This window comes from Protopterus annectens, chromosome 6.part0 (assembly GCF_019279795.1).
Source record: "Protopterus annectens isolate FY-2018-M chromosome 6.part0, PAN1.0, whole genome shotgun sequence".
Classification (NCBI taxonomy): Eukaryota; Metazoa; Chordata; order Ceratodontiformes; family Protopteridae; genus Protopterus; species Protopterus annectens.
Genome location: NC_056737.1, coordinates 732,500,898 through 732,519,882, shown reverse-complemented (window position 1 = coordinate 732,519,882; position 18,985 = coordinate 732,500,898). Strand labels below are relative to the sequence as shown.

General features: G+C 43.2%; 1 protein-coding gene across 1 annotated transcript in view; it reads left to right on the top strand.

Moving 5' to 3' along the window:
• The window catches only part of ATG14 (autophagy related 14), a 516,698-nt gene that overhangs the window by 117,267 nt on the left and 380,446 nt on the right, over positions 1-18,985 (top strand). The window contains exon 3 of the mRNA XM_044074421.1: positions 4,335-4,377. Within this exon, the coding sequence (XP_043930356.1) occupies positions 4,335-4,377 (43 nt within the window). The remainder of the gene's footprint in view (positions 1-4,334; positions 4,378-18,985) is intronic.

Below are 18,985 nucleotides of genomic sequence, written 5' to 3'. Positions count from 1 at the left end.
GGACAACATGAATTGGTTTTGATAATGGGCGACTCAAATACACACATTGGGACAGACAGAACAGGATACGAGGACTGCCAGGGTCCACATGGTTGGGGCAACAGTAGTAAAGAAGTAGAAGTAATTTTAGACTTTTGTCTGCAAATGGCTTGATATTAGCCAACACATGGTTCAGACAGTCATAAGGTCACATGTGGGAGGGGTTGACATGCAACTCAGGTAAACTTCATCATAGTAAGGAAAGGGCACTCTGGTAGAATCAGCAATTACGCAGCCATCCCCAGTGAAACAGTTAGCCCACAGCATAAACTACTTGTTGCCACAATGTAAGCAATGATCAGAGAAGACACTGGGTCAACAGAGACCAGTCTGAGGACTTAAAGTTGAACAACAGTTGAAGAAATTACTCAGGGCTGTCGCCTCAAGAAGAAAATGAAATGGGTGGAGTTGAAGAATGGCAGTGTCTCAAAACAGCATGTGTAACGATTACACAACAGATATGTGGCTGAGCCAGGTGTGGAAATAAGGCACATAAGGAAAGCTAGAGGTGGAATGCTGAAGGCACATAAGGAAAGCTAGAGGTGGAATGCTGAAGTCCAGGAAGTTATCAAAAGAAAGAAGGCATTCAGGAAAAAGTCGGAGATAGAAAAAAACATACCAGGCATGGAAGGAATACTGGTTGACTAACAAAGAAGCTAAGAAAGGAGTTGCAGTAGCAAAGAGCAAGGCATTAGAGGCTTTCTGTCAGATTTTGGAAAGTGAGTCAAAATATATAAGGTTGCTAGGTAAAGACAGAAAGATAAAGATAGTAGGACACACTTCATAAGGGATGCCAGCAACAACTTACTCACCAGTCCACAGTACATCAAAGGGAGATGGAAGGAGTACTTCCAGCAGCTTCTAAGTGAAGAAAATCCCGCAGAAGTTGTACTGACCCAGACACAGCTTGCGATGACAGAAGAGGAGGGGCCTGCCAGAGAAGAAGTAAGAACAGCACTAAGGAAAATTAAGTCAGGGAAAGCAGCAGGCTCAGATGAGGTCACAGCAAATATGATGAAGATGCTGGGTGAGATAGGGAAGAAATGACTCCTGAGGGTACTCCTAGCAGTGTGGAGACTAAGGCATATCCTAGCTTACTGGAAAACAAGCATGCAAGTGCCAGTGTTCAAGAACAAAGGGGACCATTCACCACTGTGAGCAGTATAGAGGTATCATACTCCTGTCACATTGCATGAAAGTTCTGGATATGGTGATTGATAAACATGCTGAGTAGTAGAATGTAACATGGGAGATGAGCAGTTCAGATTAAAATGCAGCACAAATGACCCAATGTTTGTAGTGGGACAGATAGTTGAGAAGAAGCTAGAGATGAGGAAGAGTCCAACTGAGCATTCATAGACTTGTAGAAAGCATATAACATGGTCCCAAGAAAGCTGATTTGGGCAGTCCTGTGGTGGTTCAAAGTCTGAGAAACATTGGTAGAATTAGTGTAAGCTATGTATAAGGCCTCAATGGCACAAGTATGAGCAGCGTTTGGTCTCACAGAGGGGTTCCCATTGGGAGTGAGTGTGGATCAGGGTTCAGCACTGAACCCACTGCTGTTCATACGGATGATAGATTACATTAGCAAACAGGCCAAAAGGGACAGATCAAAACATTTGCTGTATGCAGGTGATGTGCCATTACAAGCAGACTCTGACCAAGAACATTAGCAAAGGATAGGGGAATGGAATGCAAAACTGAAGGTATATGGGATGTATTTGAGTACAGATAAGACCGTTTTAATGGCAGCAAATGGGAGAAATCATTAGAAGCTGAGAACTGAGATAGAAGGGATGGAGGGTTGGCATAATGGTTAAGTTGTTTACCTTACAGACACAAAGATATAGGATTTGATCCCCCAATAGGATAATTGGCTAGGCTTAAAATGACCTACAAGGGCAGTTAGCCTAGTATTAGTGTATGAGCCTAAGGGAAAATAGTGGAACAGGTTAACAGCATCAGGTATATTTAAGGGGTGGTTGAGGAAAAGGGACATCTTAACGAAGAGGTTAAAGCTAGAATCAGAGGGGCTGCAGCCAACTGGCACAGAGTATCCGGTGTAGTGTATGACAGAAGAATGCCAAAGGAGCTGAAAAGTTAAGTGTACAAAACAGTGTTGTGACTACTGTGTAGTACAGAAACTTGAGCAGTAAAGGCAGAGCAGTTAAGGAAGCTAGAGGTGATGGAGATGAAGTGCCAGAGATTGGTTGAGGGGTGCACACTGCGGGATAGGAGAAGAAATTAGGATGTAAGAGCAGAAGCCAAAGTAGCTCCAGTTGCAGAGAAGGTCAAAGAGAGCAGATTATGGTGGTTTGGGCACATATGCAGAAAAACAGAAGGCAGTCTGGTGAAGAAGATTTGGGACAGAGAGGAAGAAGGCAAGAGGAAATGACGACATCCAGCAAAGAGATGGATGGATTATGTGAGAGAAGACCTGCGGCAGTCAAGCATGAGTGTTGAAGAAGACGGGAAGGTGGCATTGAATGAGAGCTTTTAAGGCAGCTCAGAAGACAGCAAGTTTAAAAGTACAACAAAGAAATGGCAGGTGGGTGGGAAACAAAACTGATTTAAATGGTAAGATAAGTGCATTAGTGTAGATGTACATCCCTAGATGCAAATGGAGTCCAGATGTTTTGTTTGCTTTTAGCTTTGTAGCTTGTGCATAGGAGCTTCAGCTTTGAGTAAGAGAAAATGCCTGACTGGTTATGCAATATAAATACCAGGGGAAATGAATGCTAAAGCTCTAGTCAGTATCTTCCCAGAACTGCAGAAATCACCCACTCGCACTTGGTTTAATAACCACAAGCACTAGATAAATGATACAGCTGGCTGAAGCTGGCTGGCTGTTCTAAGTTTGAAAAGTGACTAAAGCACAGCCTTTGGATGCAGCAGTGCTGGTTAATCCACTTAAGAGCACAAAATAACAATGCAAACTGTAAAATGATTTCAGTTTATAGCTGCAGCTTCAAATTCATAGAAGAAATAGTAAAATGCAAAAAAGAGATAACCCACTCAGAACTTATGTAAATACCTAGATACAGCACAGAACTCCTTGAAAAGCAATGCAGACAGTAAATACCTTCAATTAATAGTTGTAACTTCAGACTCAGAGGAAACACAGTAATGTACAAAAAGAGGATCCACACAAAACTGGTTTAAATGTTAAGATAAATACAGTAATCTAAATGTACTTCCCTGGATGCAAAATGGAGTCCAGATGCCCTGTTTTGTTTTAATAGTGTTCATGGCCTTGGTCAGGACTTGTTGGGAAATTTTGGGGGAGGAGTAGATGCATTTATATGATCTGGGAATATAGGAGGAAAGACGGGTGAAGCCCGAATTACATTTTTCCTCTTGTAGATTGACTATGTCATCTTGGTCCAAGTATGTGGTATCCTTTACTGTTCAATCTGTGCAGTGCTGGGCATTGTCTCTGAGATTTCTAACATAGTTAAAGAAGGTTTTGTGGTTATCTTTCACCTGGGTGGCTGTTTTGTCTTTACCTCCTGTCTGGCTTTGGTAGATTTGATCAAGGTCTGGAGTTCCTTGTTAATTTCATCAAGAACATTATTGGCATCTTTTGAGTTAAATTTATTTATTGCATGCAGTGAATTTTTTTTATCATAGAGCCTGTTTATATTTGAGATCCTCCATAGGGGCTTATTTTTAAATTTAGCATTGCATTTAATACTGAGGAGGACAGATGACTCTCTCCAGTTATTTACATGTGCGTAGAATTTGGTGGTAAAGTATTCTCCTTAAGCAGTGGGGTGGTCAAGATGGAAAGGGTTTTTCAATTTAGCCAAGTCGTTACTCAGTTTTAGTAGATTAGCCTTGACATTACCTTTGAATTCCAAGGTATTGGAAGATGCTTCAGCTTCCATCATCAAGTCGGTGTTACTGATTTGTGGTCATAATTCTCCAGAGGACCTGCACATCTTTGCAGCACTTTTAGGAGAGTTGTTGATATTGCCACTGTCTTGGAGCAATGGAAATGGCCAGTTCAGCAGTAGTTCGCTTTAAGGTATTAAAAAGTATTTCAGTGTAACATTTAAAAGTTTTATGAGCTTTATTTTGCTGTGCAGTAAAACTGCTTACAACAACTCAAATCATCTACTAAAAATGCTACTGAAAATCTTTTCACCTTTAAAGCATTCAGAATGTTCATGTGTATTTTGTTCCTTGTTTATTATAATCCACTTTCGTATGCTGAGCAGTTGCTAGATGTGTATTTGTTTTCTTAATGAACTTATTTGAGCCATTATTTAACATTTTAACATTTTTATATGCAGAGTTATGAAAGCTATGGAAGAAAAGTGGAAGGCTGATCAGTTGGTAAGTCATGTCTTTATAGTATTTTAACTACACTGTATTTTGCAGACTCATGTGTTGCTAGTTTCTAAGACATTGGCAGTTTTTCAGTAGTAGTGCTGTCAACTCTTGCACAAAAAACAAACACCTTTACATAAGGTGAAATTGAATGTGCTAGGAAAGGTCTGTAAGTACACAAACACTGTTGTACATTGGTAATGACATCTAATGTATTCAGTATGTCTATAATGTTGGTCAACAAAACATTATTAGAAATTAAATTAAATTATTTCATCGGGTCATAGCCAATGGCGTGTGCCAGGCAGTCAACCCAGACACATTTGTGCTTGTAGTACTACAGGGTCCAACTGCAGTAATACCATACTTTGTTTAAATGAAATGTTTATCGATGTTAAGCATTTCCAAAATTAACAAGGTAGCTACTGTACTGAAGTTGTAACAGAAACAGTGTACATTATTGTAAAAGATCAGTAACAGATAAATATCAGTGTATGTCTTCTGTAAGCCAGAAAACAAAAAAAAAACATTGTACCACAGTGATTATTAGGACTACTGAGGCCAATGAATGATAATAGTGAATCAAGTATACTTGAATTAAGTAGTACGGTATGCAGGAGAGTGATTAATGCTAAACTACAGTGGATATAAAAAGTGTACACACCCTTGTTAAAATGCTAGGTTATTGTGATATAAAAAATGAGACCACAATAAATCATTTCAAAACTTTTCCCACCTTTAATGTGACCTATAACCTGTACAATTCAGTTGAAAAACAAATCTGGTAGGGGAAAAATATACATAAATAAATAAAATAAAAAACTTACAGTAAGCTGGTTGCATAAGTGTGCACACCCTTAAACTACTACTTTTGTTGAAGCACCTTTTGATTTAATTACAGCATTCAGTCATCTTGGGTAGGAGTCTATCAACATGGCACATCTTGACTTGGCAATATTTGCCCACTCTTCCTTGCAAAAGCGCTCCAAATCTGTCAAATTGCAAGGGCATCTCTTGTGCACAGCCCTCTTCAGGTCACCCCACAGATTTTCTATTGGATTTAGGTCTGGGCTCTGGCTGGGCCATTCCAAAACTTTAATTTTCTTCTGGTGAAACCATTTTTTTGTTGATTTGGATGTATGCTTGGGGTCATTGTAATGTTGAAAGGTGAAATTCCTCTTCATCTTCAGCTTTCTAGCAGACACCTGAAGGTTTTAGGCCAAAAATGACTGGTATTTGGAACTGTTCATAATTCCCTCCACCTTGACTAAAACCCCAGTTCCAGTTGAAGAAAAGCAACCCAGAGCAAGATACTGCCACCACCATGCTTCCCTGTAGGGAATGGTGTTCTTTTGGTGATGCAAAGTGTTTTTGCACCAAATGTACATTTTGGAATTGTGGCCAAAAAGTTCAGCCTTGGTCTCATCAGACCATAACACATTTTCCCACATGCTTGATGTATTGTGTTGCAAATTTTAGCCGGGCCTGGATGTTTTTCTGTGTAAGAAAAGGCTTCTGCCTTGCAACCCTACCCCATAGTCCAGACATATAGAGAATATGGGAATTTGTTGTCACATGTAGTATGCAACCAGTACTTACCAGAAATTCCTGCAGCTCCTTCAGTGTTGCTGTAGGTCTCTTGGCAGCCTCCCTGACCAGTTTTCGTCTTGTCTTTTCATCAGTTTTGGAGGGACATCCAGTTCTTTGCAACGTCACTGTTGTCCCAGATTTTCTTCACTTTTTGATGACTATCTTCACTGTGTTCCATGGTACAGCCAATGCTATGGAAATTTTTTTGTACCCTTCTCCTGACTGATATTTCTCAACGGTGAGAGCCCTTTGATGCTTTGTAAGCTCTCTGTGACCATGGCTTTTGCTGTAGCAGGCAACTGAGTAAATGTCAGGAAAATCCTACTAGGACTTTATTTGGGGTTAATCAGAGTCTCTTTAATTGATGGCAGGTGTGTACCCAAGAAGACCGAATATTGTAATTAAATCAAAAGGTGCTTCAACAAAGAAGTAGTTTAAGGGTGTGCACACTTATGCAACCAGCGTATTGTACACTTTTTTTTTTTATATTTTTTCCCTAACAGATTTGTTTGTTTTTCAATTGAATTGTACAGGTTATAGGTCACATTAAAGGTGGGAAAAGTTTTGAAATGATTTATTGTGGTCTCGTTTTTTTATATCACAAAAACCTGGCATTTTAACAGGGGTGTGTACACTTTTTTTATATCCACTGTAATTGTGCTGCCAAGATATAATGCTTTTGTGCAGTCAGTCCATCATTTACCTGTTTTGGTTCTTACATTAACTAAGTTTCTTACAGTTCCCACTAAAAATGGCATGTTGTGAATTAAGTCAGTTATTTACCCTGTTCCAGACAGAGCTTGCATATTCTGTTTTTAGCAGATAATTTCATCAATATGGTTAAATGAGTTTTATTTGAGTGCTGGAATGTTTCCTAGAACATTGGGTATTAAGCCTAGTATCAGCCACAAGAATAAGTTTTCTGTGATGAGCTCAGCTTATTTGTTGCATACATGGATCAAGGAGCAGTCCTGGACTTAATGCTGCATAAAGTTACTACCTGTACATATTCTGCACATCTAGAGGTGTCCTGCAACTTGTAGTAGTACACCATGGACAGTGAACATAAAAACCATTGTGTGCAGTTTTCAGCCATCGCTAATAGTACTGTAGTACTAAGTCAAGTGACATACTAGGACTGAATACCTTTCAACTGTCATGAATTGCATGGGTGTACCTAATTTTCCTTTATAAAAACTGCAACAGCCCCAAGCTCCTGATACAGCTGCTTGCAGTCCTGTTAAAGACCTTTGTACTGGTAGCAGATGACTCGCTCAGCCAGAGTATTACTTTACTGTTCCTCATTGCCATACTGCCAACAGCACAGCACTGCCCCACATGCTGACATCAGAAACACAGCACTGTGTTCCAACTTATTTAGCGTGCGGACCCAAGATGTGCTTTGTCTTCAAGTAGGTCTGCTTGGTCCATTTATTAAGCGAGCAGGAAGCAATTCAAGCTACCTATTTATGATTGTGTCAAAGCCAGTGTGACTTTTGACTTGACAATAGTAGTAGCAATTAGAGGATGTAGTACCAGTGAGATATGCAGCTGGGGTATGCTGTAGTTCCTACTGTTTTCTTGAAGTGCAGTCAGCTTTTGCTAGCCCATCTGTACTGTTACTTCTCCCAGGTGCAGTTATTGACTTGACAGCCTTTGACCTTACACTCACTCTGCCTATAATCAGAATCATAGTGCTCAAACTGGCAACCTCCTCACTTAAAACTGACCAAAAGAATTAAAAACTCGTAGTGTTCCGATAACTGTTGCAAGCTGCTTGCTACAACTGTTACAACTGCTACAGTTAATTCATACATAGAGCAATTCACCTGTTTTAGCAAATGCAGTATCTGCATTCATAAATCAGTGCTGATACTGTACTTGCACACCATCAGCTCCTGCTACTCATACCTCCTAACAGCTTGCACCCAACAGATGCCTCTTCACTGTGCAGTAGCTGTGGCTGTGCCTATAATAGCTAGTAACAGCCTTTGATGGAGAGACCCAAATGTTTCTCATGTGGTACAGAAGGAGAATATTGTATGTGAAGTTGTTCTAGCTCGCCTTCATTTTTACTGAAGGGTTTAGAGCCGATGCTCGGCTCTGACTCGGCCAAATGCAAAAGCTCGAGGTATTCAACCAGCTCGTGGTCTACTCCTTATCCCATGATGCACTAGTGCTTCCCTCAGATCTCATTTGCCGCTGCAACAGATCGGGCATTTCACCAGCTCTGGCCAGTGAAATATAAGTATTTTGATAATTAGATAAACTTTTGGAACACACACATTTTGATAATTATTACTTCTTATTGAAATTTTTTTCTTTATACAGCAATTGCTTAGTTTAGTTTAGTTAGTTAGGAGAGTTAGCCATAGTGCTTTTGCACTTTTTTGTTAGTAAACGCCTTCTCTCCTTTGTGGCCATTTTTTTTAATTAGGCCTAGTTTAACTCCCTTTCCCTTATTTTTGTGTCTTTCGGTTTTTCCCGGTTAGGGGTCGCCACAGCGGAACACCAGTCCGCAAATGATTGGCAGTAGATTTGGCAGTAGATTTTTTACGTGCTGAGTTTGCCAGCCCTGATGCACAACCTTCAATGAAGGTACACCCATTCACACATGTCTCCACACAGAAGATGCTCTAGCTGAGAATCGAACGGCACAACGTCTTGCTGTGAGGCAACAACACTAACTCCCTTTCCCTAGTGTGCTAATTTTTATTACAGTGTTTTGGTATCTTGAAGATAGAAGGCTTATCCCTTTCTTTCTTAAGCCCATGTTTACTTAGGGCTGTTTTGCTAAGTGTTTTAGCATGTTTAAATTAATAGGCTTTATTCTTTAATTTCTAATGTTTGTTAGTGTGTGTATTGTTATAGCCAGTGACCTTAGGATAATTGTTTTCTTAAGCCCGTGTTTTTTTCTTAGGGTATCATATATATATATATATATATATATATATATATATATATATATATACACACACACACATATATATATATATATATATATATATATATAAACTGTGCGTGTGTGAATTTTGCCTGCAAATTGTAGACATGTCTCAGCAAGAAAAATCAAAATCTGGTTTTAAAAAAAATGTCCTAAATGTGAGCAGAAGATATCCATTACGGATTGGCACTCTTAGTGTGTATATTGTTTGGGTAAGGTTCACCATCAAGAGGACTGCTCAATATGCCACTCTTTCAGTATTAGGGTGTTACATGAGAGGAAGTGTAAATTGGTTGCTAGAGGTCTGGTAAAGTCCTCTTTTCAGGAGTCGTTGGATAAGGACAATACCCAGGACAAACATCCAAAATCTTCAAAGACAACTTCTGGGACAGAGCCGAAGAAAAGCTCATCGACTACTAAAGTCAAAGACAAATCGTCTTCCTCGGCGCCACAAATATTGGAGCTGACGGTTGTCCTTGTTGGTAGGAGCCGGTATCTCCTACCGTTAAGTCGCCCATTCCTCAATCGGTGGCTTCTTCTCGATCCTCAAGACTTTCTGACATGGATGTGGATCGTGTGGTGCTGGCCAAACTTTTGTCAGGGCCAACCGTTGGGGCTTCAGAACTGACCAGGAGCTAGCCTGCTACTTCGTTCCTCCTCAGATCCGACTCGAGGCTTCAGAGCCGGAGTGCTCGGAGCAGATGATCGTAGAACCGTCAGGGCCGGCACCTGTTCCAGGTCTGTCTGTTCCTACTACTCATACTTCCTCAGTGCCCACCGTGGAGTCTAGGGGCCAACACTCGCCAGTCAGTTCATGGGAGGATAGTCGAACCGACCTTTCAGTTCTGATTTTGCCTCTCGGGGCTTTGGCACGGGTGAGTTCGGCACCTCCCTCTGGCTTGGAGCCTACCGCTTCAGTGCCGGGGGAATCACTTGCTTCTTCTGATCAAGGGGTTCTTTCGCATCGTAGCTGGGGGGGCTTTCGATGCCATGAGGAGAGTGTTTTCCCCTCTGGCACCAACATCATCGAAACCAGCAACCTCCTCCCATAAAGCACCTGTGTCTACTTCTGCGTTACTGGTTTCACAAAAGCGTAGAGGCCCAGAGCCTCAGGATACCCCGTTGGGCCAGCCTTGGTCTTCCGAGATCTCACCAGAAGGTCTCACTGAGGAGGTTCCCAGGAAGAGACATTACAAGAGGAAGCATCTGGACTCCCCACAGGAATCCGTCACTTCAGACACTGACTTAGATGAGTCAGAAGGGTCTCCATGATCCCCCTCTGAGGATATATCTTTTGGAGATATCTTGGAAATTCTTAAACAGAGGGGTGGCTGGCAGCCCATCAAACCCTACTGATAAGTCAGTCTACCTCAAGACTTTCGGGTCTCAGCCCTCTGCCACTTGGGTGTCTCCGCCTTTCGAAGAGATTATGGAAGTGGTTTATTGAAAGGTGTGGGAGTCCCCGGATACCAGGAACCTGTCCCTCGGAGGCCTAATAAGTTTATTATCTCTCCCCAGGACAAGGCTTTTCTAACAAAAGGAGTTCCCGTTGATGCCATGGTGGTGGTGGCAGCCACCAAGGAGTTATCTGAAACTTTGATGTCTGTCCATCCACCTAATAAATATTCTAGGATTATGGACAGATATGGAAAGCGCTTGTTTAGTTAAGCCACCTTTGCTGTCTGGTCACCGAACTATCTCACTCTTTTCACTAGGCTGCAAAGAGATCTCTTAAAAGAGCTGGGAGATGCTCTGCAGGGTTCAGTAGCTGCAGGGGTTTCAGATAAAGTAACTTCCCAGCTTGCTACCCTTAATTCTCTTGTAAACTCTTCCATGCGCCTGGTCTCGTATGCAGCTGATGGAACAAACAGGGCAGCGGGTACAGGAATTGCTCTTAGGAGACATTCCTGGATGTGCTTATGTTCCTTTGCGGAGCCCTTTAAGTCATCCTTTGTTAACACCCCTTTTGATGGCTTGTCCCTTTTTGGATCCAAAGTGAAGGAAACTCTTACCAGTTGGGAGCAAGAAGGAAAGACTGTCTGCCGTCAGAGTCTGATGTTCTTCATCTCACATTGCTGCAGTCATAACCTGTGGGTAGTCCGCTGTCCTCGGTCGGCCCGAATACCAAAGTGTTAGGCTGGCGTCGGTCATGGTCGCTCAGATCTGACGTCAGTACGCCGTGGTACTAAAGCGCATGACCGACGTCATATCCTCAGTCTTTCTTGCCGCGTGGTCCGAAGCAGAAGCAGCATTTGCAAGTGCCGTTCGGCGTCCTGAAATTTTCGTATTCTGAGTTTCAGACCGAAAACCAAGTTGGGCTAAGTACCCCGTTGGGGAATATTTTTGTCTTTTCTTGCCTCAGTTAAATCCGGATGTCAGAAAAAGTGAATAATTGTATTTCTTGTGGGAAACAGATACCTCATAGGGATTACCACTCTCTCTGTATTCCTTGCTTGGGGCCTGAGCACGACGTAGTCTGGTGTCGTTTTTGTGCTAGATTTAATAAGCGCACCATTAAACGTAGGTTAGATTGCGCTAGGCTTGTCTTCGGTAAGCGGTGTAATTACAATATGCCGTCGGATCCTCTGCCCGCTACCGCTAAGAAGCGCAAGGAAAATCGTTAAAGTCCAAGCAGGATGAGTCGTCCGTTCCGGACGCCGGTTCTTTAGAAACTACGGTGGAATCTGTGGATCCAGCCGAGGTTTCAGCTGAGTCTCAGGGGGAGCCTTTAATTTTGCAAGATGTGGCCTCTCAGGAGTCGGGTCAGGCTGAGGGGGCCTCTCAGGTTGCTGTACTCCCTTCTTTGCATAAGGTGGTTAGGCCTTCCCCTTCTGTCTCTAAGGTACCTTCCAAGGTCAGGTCTAGTTTGTCTTCCTCTGGCGTCAGTCCTAGTTCTGCAGGTTCTGTACCTAGAAAACTCATGCTTAAAATGGCAGAAGATTTGATTACTTTAATCAGAGGTTCTTTGCCCCCTCCAGATAAAAGGCCTAGGGTGGAGCCAGAGGTGGAAGGTTTGGAACATTCTTCAGATTACTCAGAGTCTTCGGCTGAAGATATTCAGGATTTTCCTCCTTATTCTGATTCAGGCGCAGAGGATTCTAGTCCTTCTGCTTCTCCTCCAGAGGATTTCTCTTTTTCAGAAACCCTGCATTCTATGAGGGAGCATTTTAAATGGGAAGGTCAGGATTTCTCAGATTCCCGAAAGAGGCTTAGGGAATTCTTGTTTTTACTACAACATAGGCCCTTGGCTATACCCCCTGTTTTGGATGTTGTTCAGGATGTTTTCTCTGAGGCTTCCCTTAATCCAGACTCTTTGCCTCCTGCCCCGGTTAAACCAGATGGGTATTACAGAGTGCCAGAGGCTCATAAATATTTGTATAAGAGCCCAAGGGCTGACCCAGAAACTATTAGCCAGGGACCTAAGGGTGTCAGGGCTTCTGTTGTAAAGAATCCAGTTCCTATGGATAAAGATTCTAGAGCTTTGGATAGGTGGGGTAAAAAAGTGTATACCTCTTCCACTCTAGCAATGAGGGCTTTGAATTGCCAGTTTCATATGCTGAAGTACCAGAATTTTCTCCTTACTCAGTTAAAATCTAAGGTAGATGCTTTGGCAGAGGGCATAGAGTGTAAGGAATTACAGGATTTGGTTCATGCCTCTGATCAGGTGGGTAAGCATTCTTTGCAGTGTGGTTTTGATGCTTTACAGGCTTCTTCCAGGGTGGCTGCCACTGGATCAGTTATTCGTAGGCACGCCTGGCTTAAGGATCAGAACTTGTCAGAGCATGTTAAAGCTCGAATTTTGGATGCTCCCCTTCAATCTGAAGTTTTGTTTGGTTCTCCTGTGGAGTCAGTCTTGTAGAAAATGGAAGACAAAGCTAAGTCTATGCAGACTGTTAAGGATTTTTTGCAGGTGCAGCCCCCTAATTTTAGCAGAAATTGGCCTACTAAGGGATGGGCCTATCCTTCTTCTGATTTACAGTCTAGGGGCAGATCTAGACGTGGTAGGGGCAGAGCTCAGGGTTCTTTCAGGCCTAGGACGTGGAGTTCCCCTGCACAGTCTACAGGTGAGGGCAGGGGCCAGTCCTTTCGTAAACAGACCCAATGACCTGCATCTTCAGCTGCCAGATCCTTCCTGTCTGGCAGCTCCTCTGGGAGGAAAGTTGGCACTCTTCAGGCAAAATTGGCTTTTAGTCACCCGGGACAAATGGGTGTTGGACATTATAGACCGGGGCTACAAGTTTTATTTCCACACATTGCCTCCTTTCAAAGGCATGCCAGACGTTCCTCCTCAGCAAAGGGTGGAGGCTCACAAACAGATTTCTTTACTTCTTCAAATGGGGGCTATACAGCAGGTCCCTCTGTCAGAAGTGGGCCTAGGATTTTATTCTCGCCTGTTTCTTGTACCAAAGAAAGGAAACACTTGGAGGCCAATTCTGGATTTGTCTATCCTCAACACATACCTGGACATTCCAAAATTCAAAATGTTGACCTTGCAACAACTTCTGCCTCTGTTAGGCAAAGATCACTGGATGGTAACTTTGGATCTCAAAGAGGCTTATCTTCATATTCCTATCAGGCCCAGTTGCAGGAGATTCCTGCATTTTCGGGCTGGGACTTTACATTATCAGTTCTCTACATTGCCCTTTGGCTTATCTACTGCGCCCAGGGTGTTCACAAAGGTTCTGGCTCCGGTGATAGCCTTCTTAAGGTTAAGAGGAATACAAATTTATCCTTATTTGGACGATTGTCTGATTCTTGCTCAAGACAAAGACAAGCTACTTCACCATCTACAGTATGTTATGGCAGTGTTAAGGTGCCTAGGGTATTCTGTGAACGAAACAAAGTCCAGTCTAGTACCCTCTCAGGACATGTGCTTTCTGGGTGTGAGATTGAATACAGCCTCTCAGATGGCATTTTTGACCCCAGACAAGCAAAGAAATCTTACCCTTTACTTCCAACAATTGTCTCTACGGTCCAGGCTGACTGCAAGGACAGTCCTTCAAGCCTTGGGGTTCATGGCATCTTGTATTCTGGTGCTTCCCAATGCCAAACTGCATATGAGGAAGCTACAATGGTATCTCAAAAGTGTATGGACTCAACACTGCCACGATTTGGACGCTGTCATTCAGATAATACCTTGCATTCAAAAGGAATTTTTGTGGTGGGCTCAGGAATGTCACCTAAACAAGGGACTCTCTGTGACCCGACCAGAGGCGAGTCAGATCTTAACGACAGATGCCTCAGACAAGGCTTGGGGAGCACACCTCAATGGAAAATGGGTTCAAGACATGTGGCCTGCCAGACTTCAACATTTGCATATCAACTTGAAGGAGATGTTAGCAGTCCAATTTGCATTGATGGCTTTCAAGGATCTACTTCACCCAGGACAAGTGTTGATTCAAACAGACAACACAACTGTCATGTGGTACATCAACAAACAAGGGGGAACCCATTCGTACCCTCTGTGCAGGCAAGCTATGATTTTGTGGGAGACTGCTCTCAGTTTGCACCTCACTCTTCAGGCAAGGTTTCTGCCAGGAGCACAGAACTCCTTAGCGGATGTTTTGAGCAGACAGATGGTGGATCCCCACGAGTGGAAATTGGATCCTCATGTATTTCGACAGTTGACAGTGATTTGGGGGACTCCAGACATAGATCTGTTCGCTTCTCCACTAAATTTCCAGTTGCCAAAGTTTTGCACAAAGATGTTTCATCCAAAAGCTTGGAAAGTAGATGCTCTATCATTCAGTTGGAACAATCTTCACGTCTATGCCTTTCCTCCTCTGCCTCTCCTTCCCAAGGTGCTTTTGAAGGTCAGACAGGACAAGCCCTCCATGGTTCTAATAGCTCCAGATTGGCCGCGGCAGCACTGGTACCCTCTGCTGAGGAGTTTAGTACGGGAGCCTCCTTGGCCTTTGCCATCAATTCCACACCTTTTGTCCCAGGCAGGCAATCATTTCCTCAATGTCAGGATACAGTCCCTGCATTTGACAGCCTGGCATATTCTGTTCTAGAACCTGGAGGGTCGCAGCTTCCTCAACAGGTTTTGAATGTCATTTTGGAGGCCAGAAGGCCTAGTACAAGGAAAGTTTATGCTGATAAATGGAGGAGATTTTTTATTTGGAGCAAAGCAGAGGGCTTTGATGTTTCAGGGCCTAATTTGAGTGTTTCACTTCAGTATCTTACAGAATTATTAGACAAGGGTTTGTCTTTCTTCTCTGTAAAAGTTCATGCTGCAGCCATTTCTGCTCACTATGACTGTGACCCACCATTATTCTCTCATCCATTGTTTAAGCAATTTCTTAGAGGGGCAAAGAACATAAGACCCCCGCATAGAGCTCCTACTCCTTCCTGGGATCTCAATTTTGTGTTGGAAAAACTCACTTTACCTCCTTTTGAACCTGCAGCTACATCTGAGTTGAAGTTTTTGTCTTGGAAGACTGCTTTTTTGTTGGCCATTACGTCTGCTAGAAGGGTATCTGAATTACAGGCTCTAATGGCAGTTGAACCCTTCCTGATTTTTCATAAGGATAGGGTATCCCTGCGTACTAACCCAACTTTTATGCCTAAAGTGGTTTCAAATGTGGCCTTGAACCAATCTATTCATTTGCCTACATTTTATGCTGATCCCCAAAATAAAGGGGAGAAAATTTTGCACTCTTTGGATATTCACAGGCAGTTGCGTTATTATTTGAACAGAACTAAAGGGTTCAGACAGTCTCAACAGTTGTTTGTTTCTTTTGCTTTGGCCTCTCAGGGGAAACCTGTTTCAAAACAAACTATTTCTAAGTGGATTGGCCATTGTATTGCTTTTTGTTATTCTCATCATGGTAAGGAGATTCCGGCTGGAATCAGACCTCATTCCACTAGGGCTACTGCCACTTCTACTGCTTTTTTAAGGGGTGTAGCTACTAAAGATATTTTGGAGGCTGCTACTTGGCGTTCAGTGCACACTTTTTCTAAACATTACCATCTCCCTCTTTATTCCAAATCTAGGGCTGGGTTTGCCACTGCAGTTTTACAGGGCATGTTAGCAGCTCCCAATGCTTTATGATTTTGCCAACCTCCCTTTACCTTTGCTTTGGGATTCTACCCACAGGTTATGACTGCAGCAATGTGAGATGAAGAACATAGTACAGTTTTGTACCTACCATAAATGTAGATGTTCGAAGATCCACATTGCTGCAGTCCAATTTACCCTCCCTCCTTCCCCTCTGTAGTTTGGAGTGGTTGTGTGGTTTGAGTTGTAAATATTGTTTGTACATAGGTGTTTGGGGGTTTTCTGTTTTTGGCTATGGCCTTTCTTTTTAGGGCCTTCTGACATCTGGGGCAAGAAAGACTGAGGATATGACGTCGGTCATGCGCTTTAGTACCACGGCGTACTGACATCAGATCTGAGTGACCATGACCGACGCCAGCCTAACACTTTGGTATTCGGGCCGACCGAGGACAGTGGACTACCCACAGGTTATGACTGCAGCAATGTGGATCTTCGAACATCTGCATTTATGGTAGGTACAAAACTGTACTTTTTTCCACCCCTACCAGACCTTACCCCAAAGGTCAGAAGGGAGGAAAGCTGTGGCTCCGTAAAACTCAAGGAGTCTTTCAGGACATATGTGGAGACCCCCCCCCCCCCTCCAGAGGCAGGGGTAATAATGGAAGATGTCGTCCATGCGGCAGAGGGAGTCTGCATAATCAGGGCAACAGAGATCAGTTCTTTGGAAAGCCATATCAGCTCCCCTTCGAGGAGGCCCGCTTGTCCATCTCTGAAGGCAGTTGGGGGATGCTTATCTTTGTACCCAGATGCCTGGCTAAATATAACAAAAGACAGCTGGGTACAAAGCATTATATTCAGAGGCTACTCTATTCCCTTTTCCACCCCACCTCCCTCATTAGGAAAATCCCAGACATTCCTCCCAGTCACAGGGAACAAGCAACCATAGAGATTCAAAGGTTGCTGAAAGAGTCATCCAACCAGTCCCAGCAGACCAGATAGGATCCAGAACTTACTCGAGGTTCTTTTTAGTTCCAAAGAAAACAGGGGACTGGAGGCATATACTGGATCTCAACAGACTGAACAAATTAGTGAAAAAGACAAAGTTCCAGATGCTCATGCTACAGTTGATACTCCCGTTTTTAGGAAAAGACAATTGGATGTGCTCGATAGATCTCCAGGATGCGTACTACCACATAAAAATGTCCAGACCATCCAAGAATCATCTGCGCTTTCGGCTGGGAGCCAGTCATTACCAGTTTCGAGCTCTGCCCTTTGGCCTCACTACAGCCCCCAGCATGTTCACCAAATGCATGGCAGTAGGCACGGCTCATCTGAGAAGTTTAGGATTACAGGTGTTTCCATACCAAGACAACTGGCTACTTACCGAGAACACCAGGCATCAACTCATTCAAGCAAGGGACACCATTATGAATCTATGCAACCAGTTGGGGATTATCATAAATTTAGAAAAGTCTACCTTATTGCCATTGCAGCATACCGTTTTTATAGGAGCAGACTTAGACACCACCACTATGACCTTAAAACTTCCGCCAGAAAGGGTGTCTACTCTTCGACAGCAGGTTCAAACTCTTCTCTTAAAACAAAAGTCCCAGCATCTATGGATCTCAAATTGTTGGGTACAATGGCAGCAGCAATCATTGCAATCCCATTGGGTCGGATGCACAGGTGCATACTACAATGGCTCCTTTTCACACAATGGACTTTTCAAGATCTCCCGATGTCTCATCAGATTATGATCACAAACTCCTGCAAGAAGGACATTCAGTGATGGCTAACATCGCATTGAGTAGACGATAGGCCGTCCCTTTGTTTTACATACACTGATTGCCACAGTGACCACGGACGCGTCTCTGATAGGGTGGGGGGGGCATTATCAGGGAAGAACAGCCCAAGGCACATGGAAACAACATGAGGCCAACCTGCATATTAGCATACTACAGATGAGAGCGGTACGTCTAGCGTTGGAGTCCTTTCAAGACTCTCTTCCTCTAGGGACTATTGCGATACAGACAGACAGTATGTCAGTAGTCAAACAAACAAGGAGGGACACCCAGCGCTTTCTGATAGCAATGCACATCCCGGGGAGGTCTAACTTGATAGTGAGAAACTGAGCAGGGCAATTCTATTGCCTCACGAGTGGTTCCTAAAGAAAGAAATAGCGAAAAGGATATTCCGTAGATGGGGCCAGCCTTGCTGTGATATCTTTGCACCTCCCACAAACACCAAACGCAGCAGCTATTTTGCCCTAATCCCCCCCCCCGGGAGATGCCCCAAGGGATGCGCTTGTACACGATTGGCCCCCAGGTCTCCTGTATGCCTTTCCACCTGTTCCAGTGATACCCAAAGTTTTACAGAAAGCCAGTGCCCTGGGAAGGACCATCATTTTAATAGCCCCCTACTGGCCTTTTCAGATTTGGTTCTCCTTCCGCCGGCCTCATCTATTGGAATAAGCTTGGATCCTGGACCCAGTTCCATACCTTCTGATTCATTTATCGGGGACTCTTTATCCTTCTCTTTAGTCCCTCAAATTGACAGCTGGGCTGCTCCAATTCCAAATGTATCCAGGTTTCAGAATCTTTCTGCTGCAGCTCAGCATATTTTAACATCCTCTCTCAAATATTCTACCAGAAAGTTTTATCTCAGTAAATGGAAAAGGTTCTCAATATGGGTGTCCCAAAACAATATTGATCCTTATCTGGCTTCAGTATCATCCATTTTAGAGTTTTTGACTAAGCTGTTAAATGAAGGGGCAGCTGCAGCAGCCATTAGAGTTCAATTGGCAGCAATTTCAAACTTTCATCTTGGTGATCAAGGGTCTAATATGTCACATAGACACTCTCCTAGGCTTTTCTACCATGCATCTAAGACTAGCCATTAAATCCCCTGCTACTCCATGGAATCTAAATCTTGTACTTTCACGGATCATCCTACCCCCATTTGAACCAGCTTCTTCTTGTGACCTGAAATATCTCTCATGGGAAACCATATTTCTAGTAGCCATTACTTCTGCTCGGAGGGTTTCAGAGTTACAGGTCTTGTCCAGTAAACCTCAATATTTG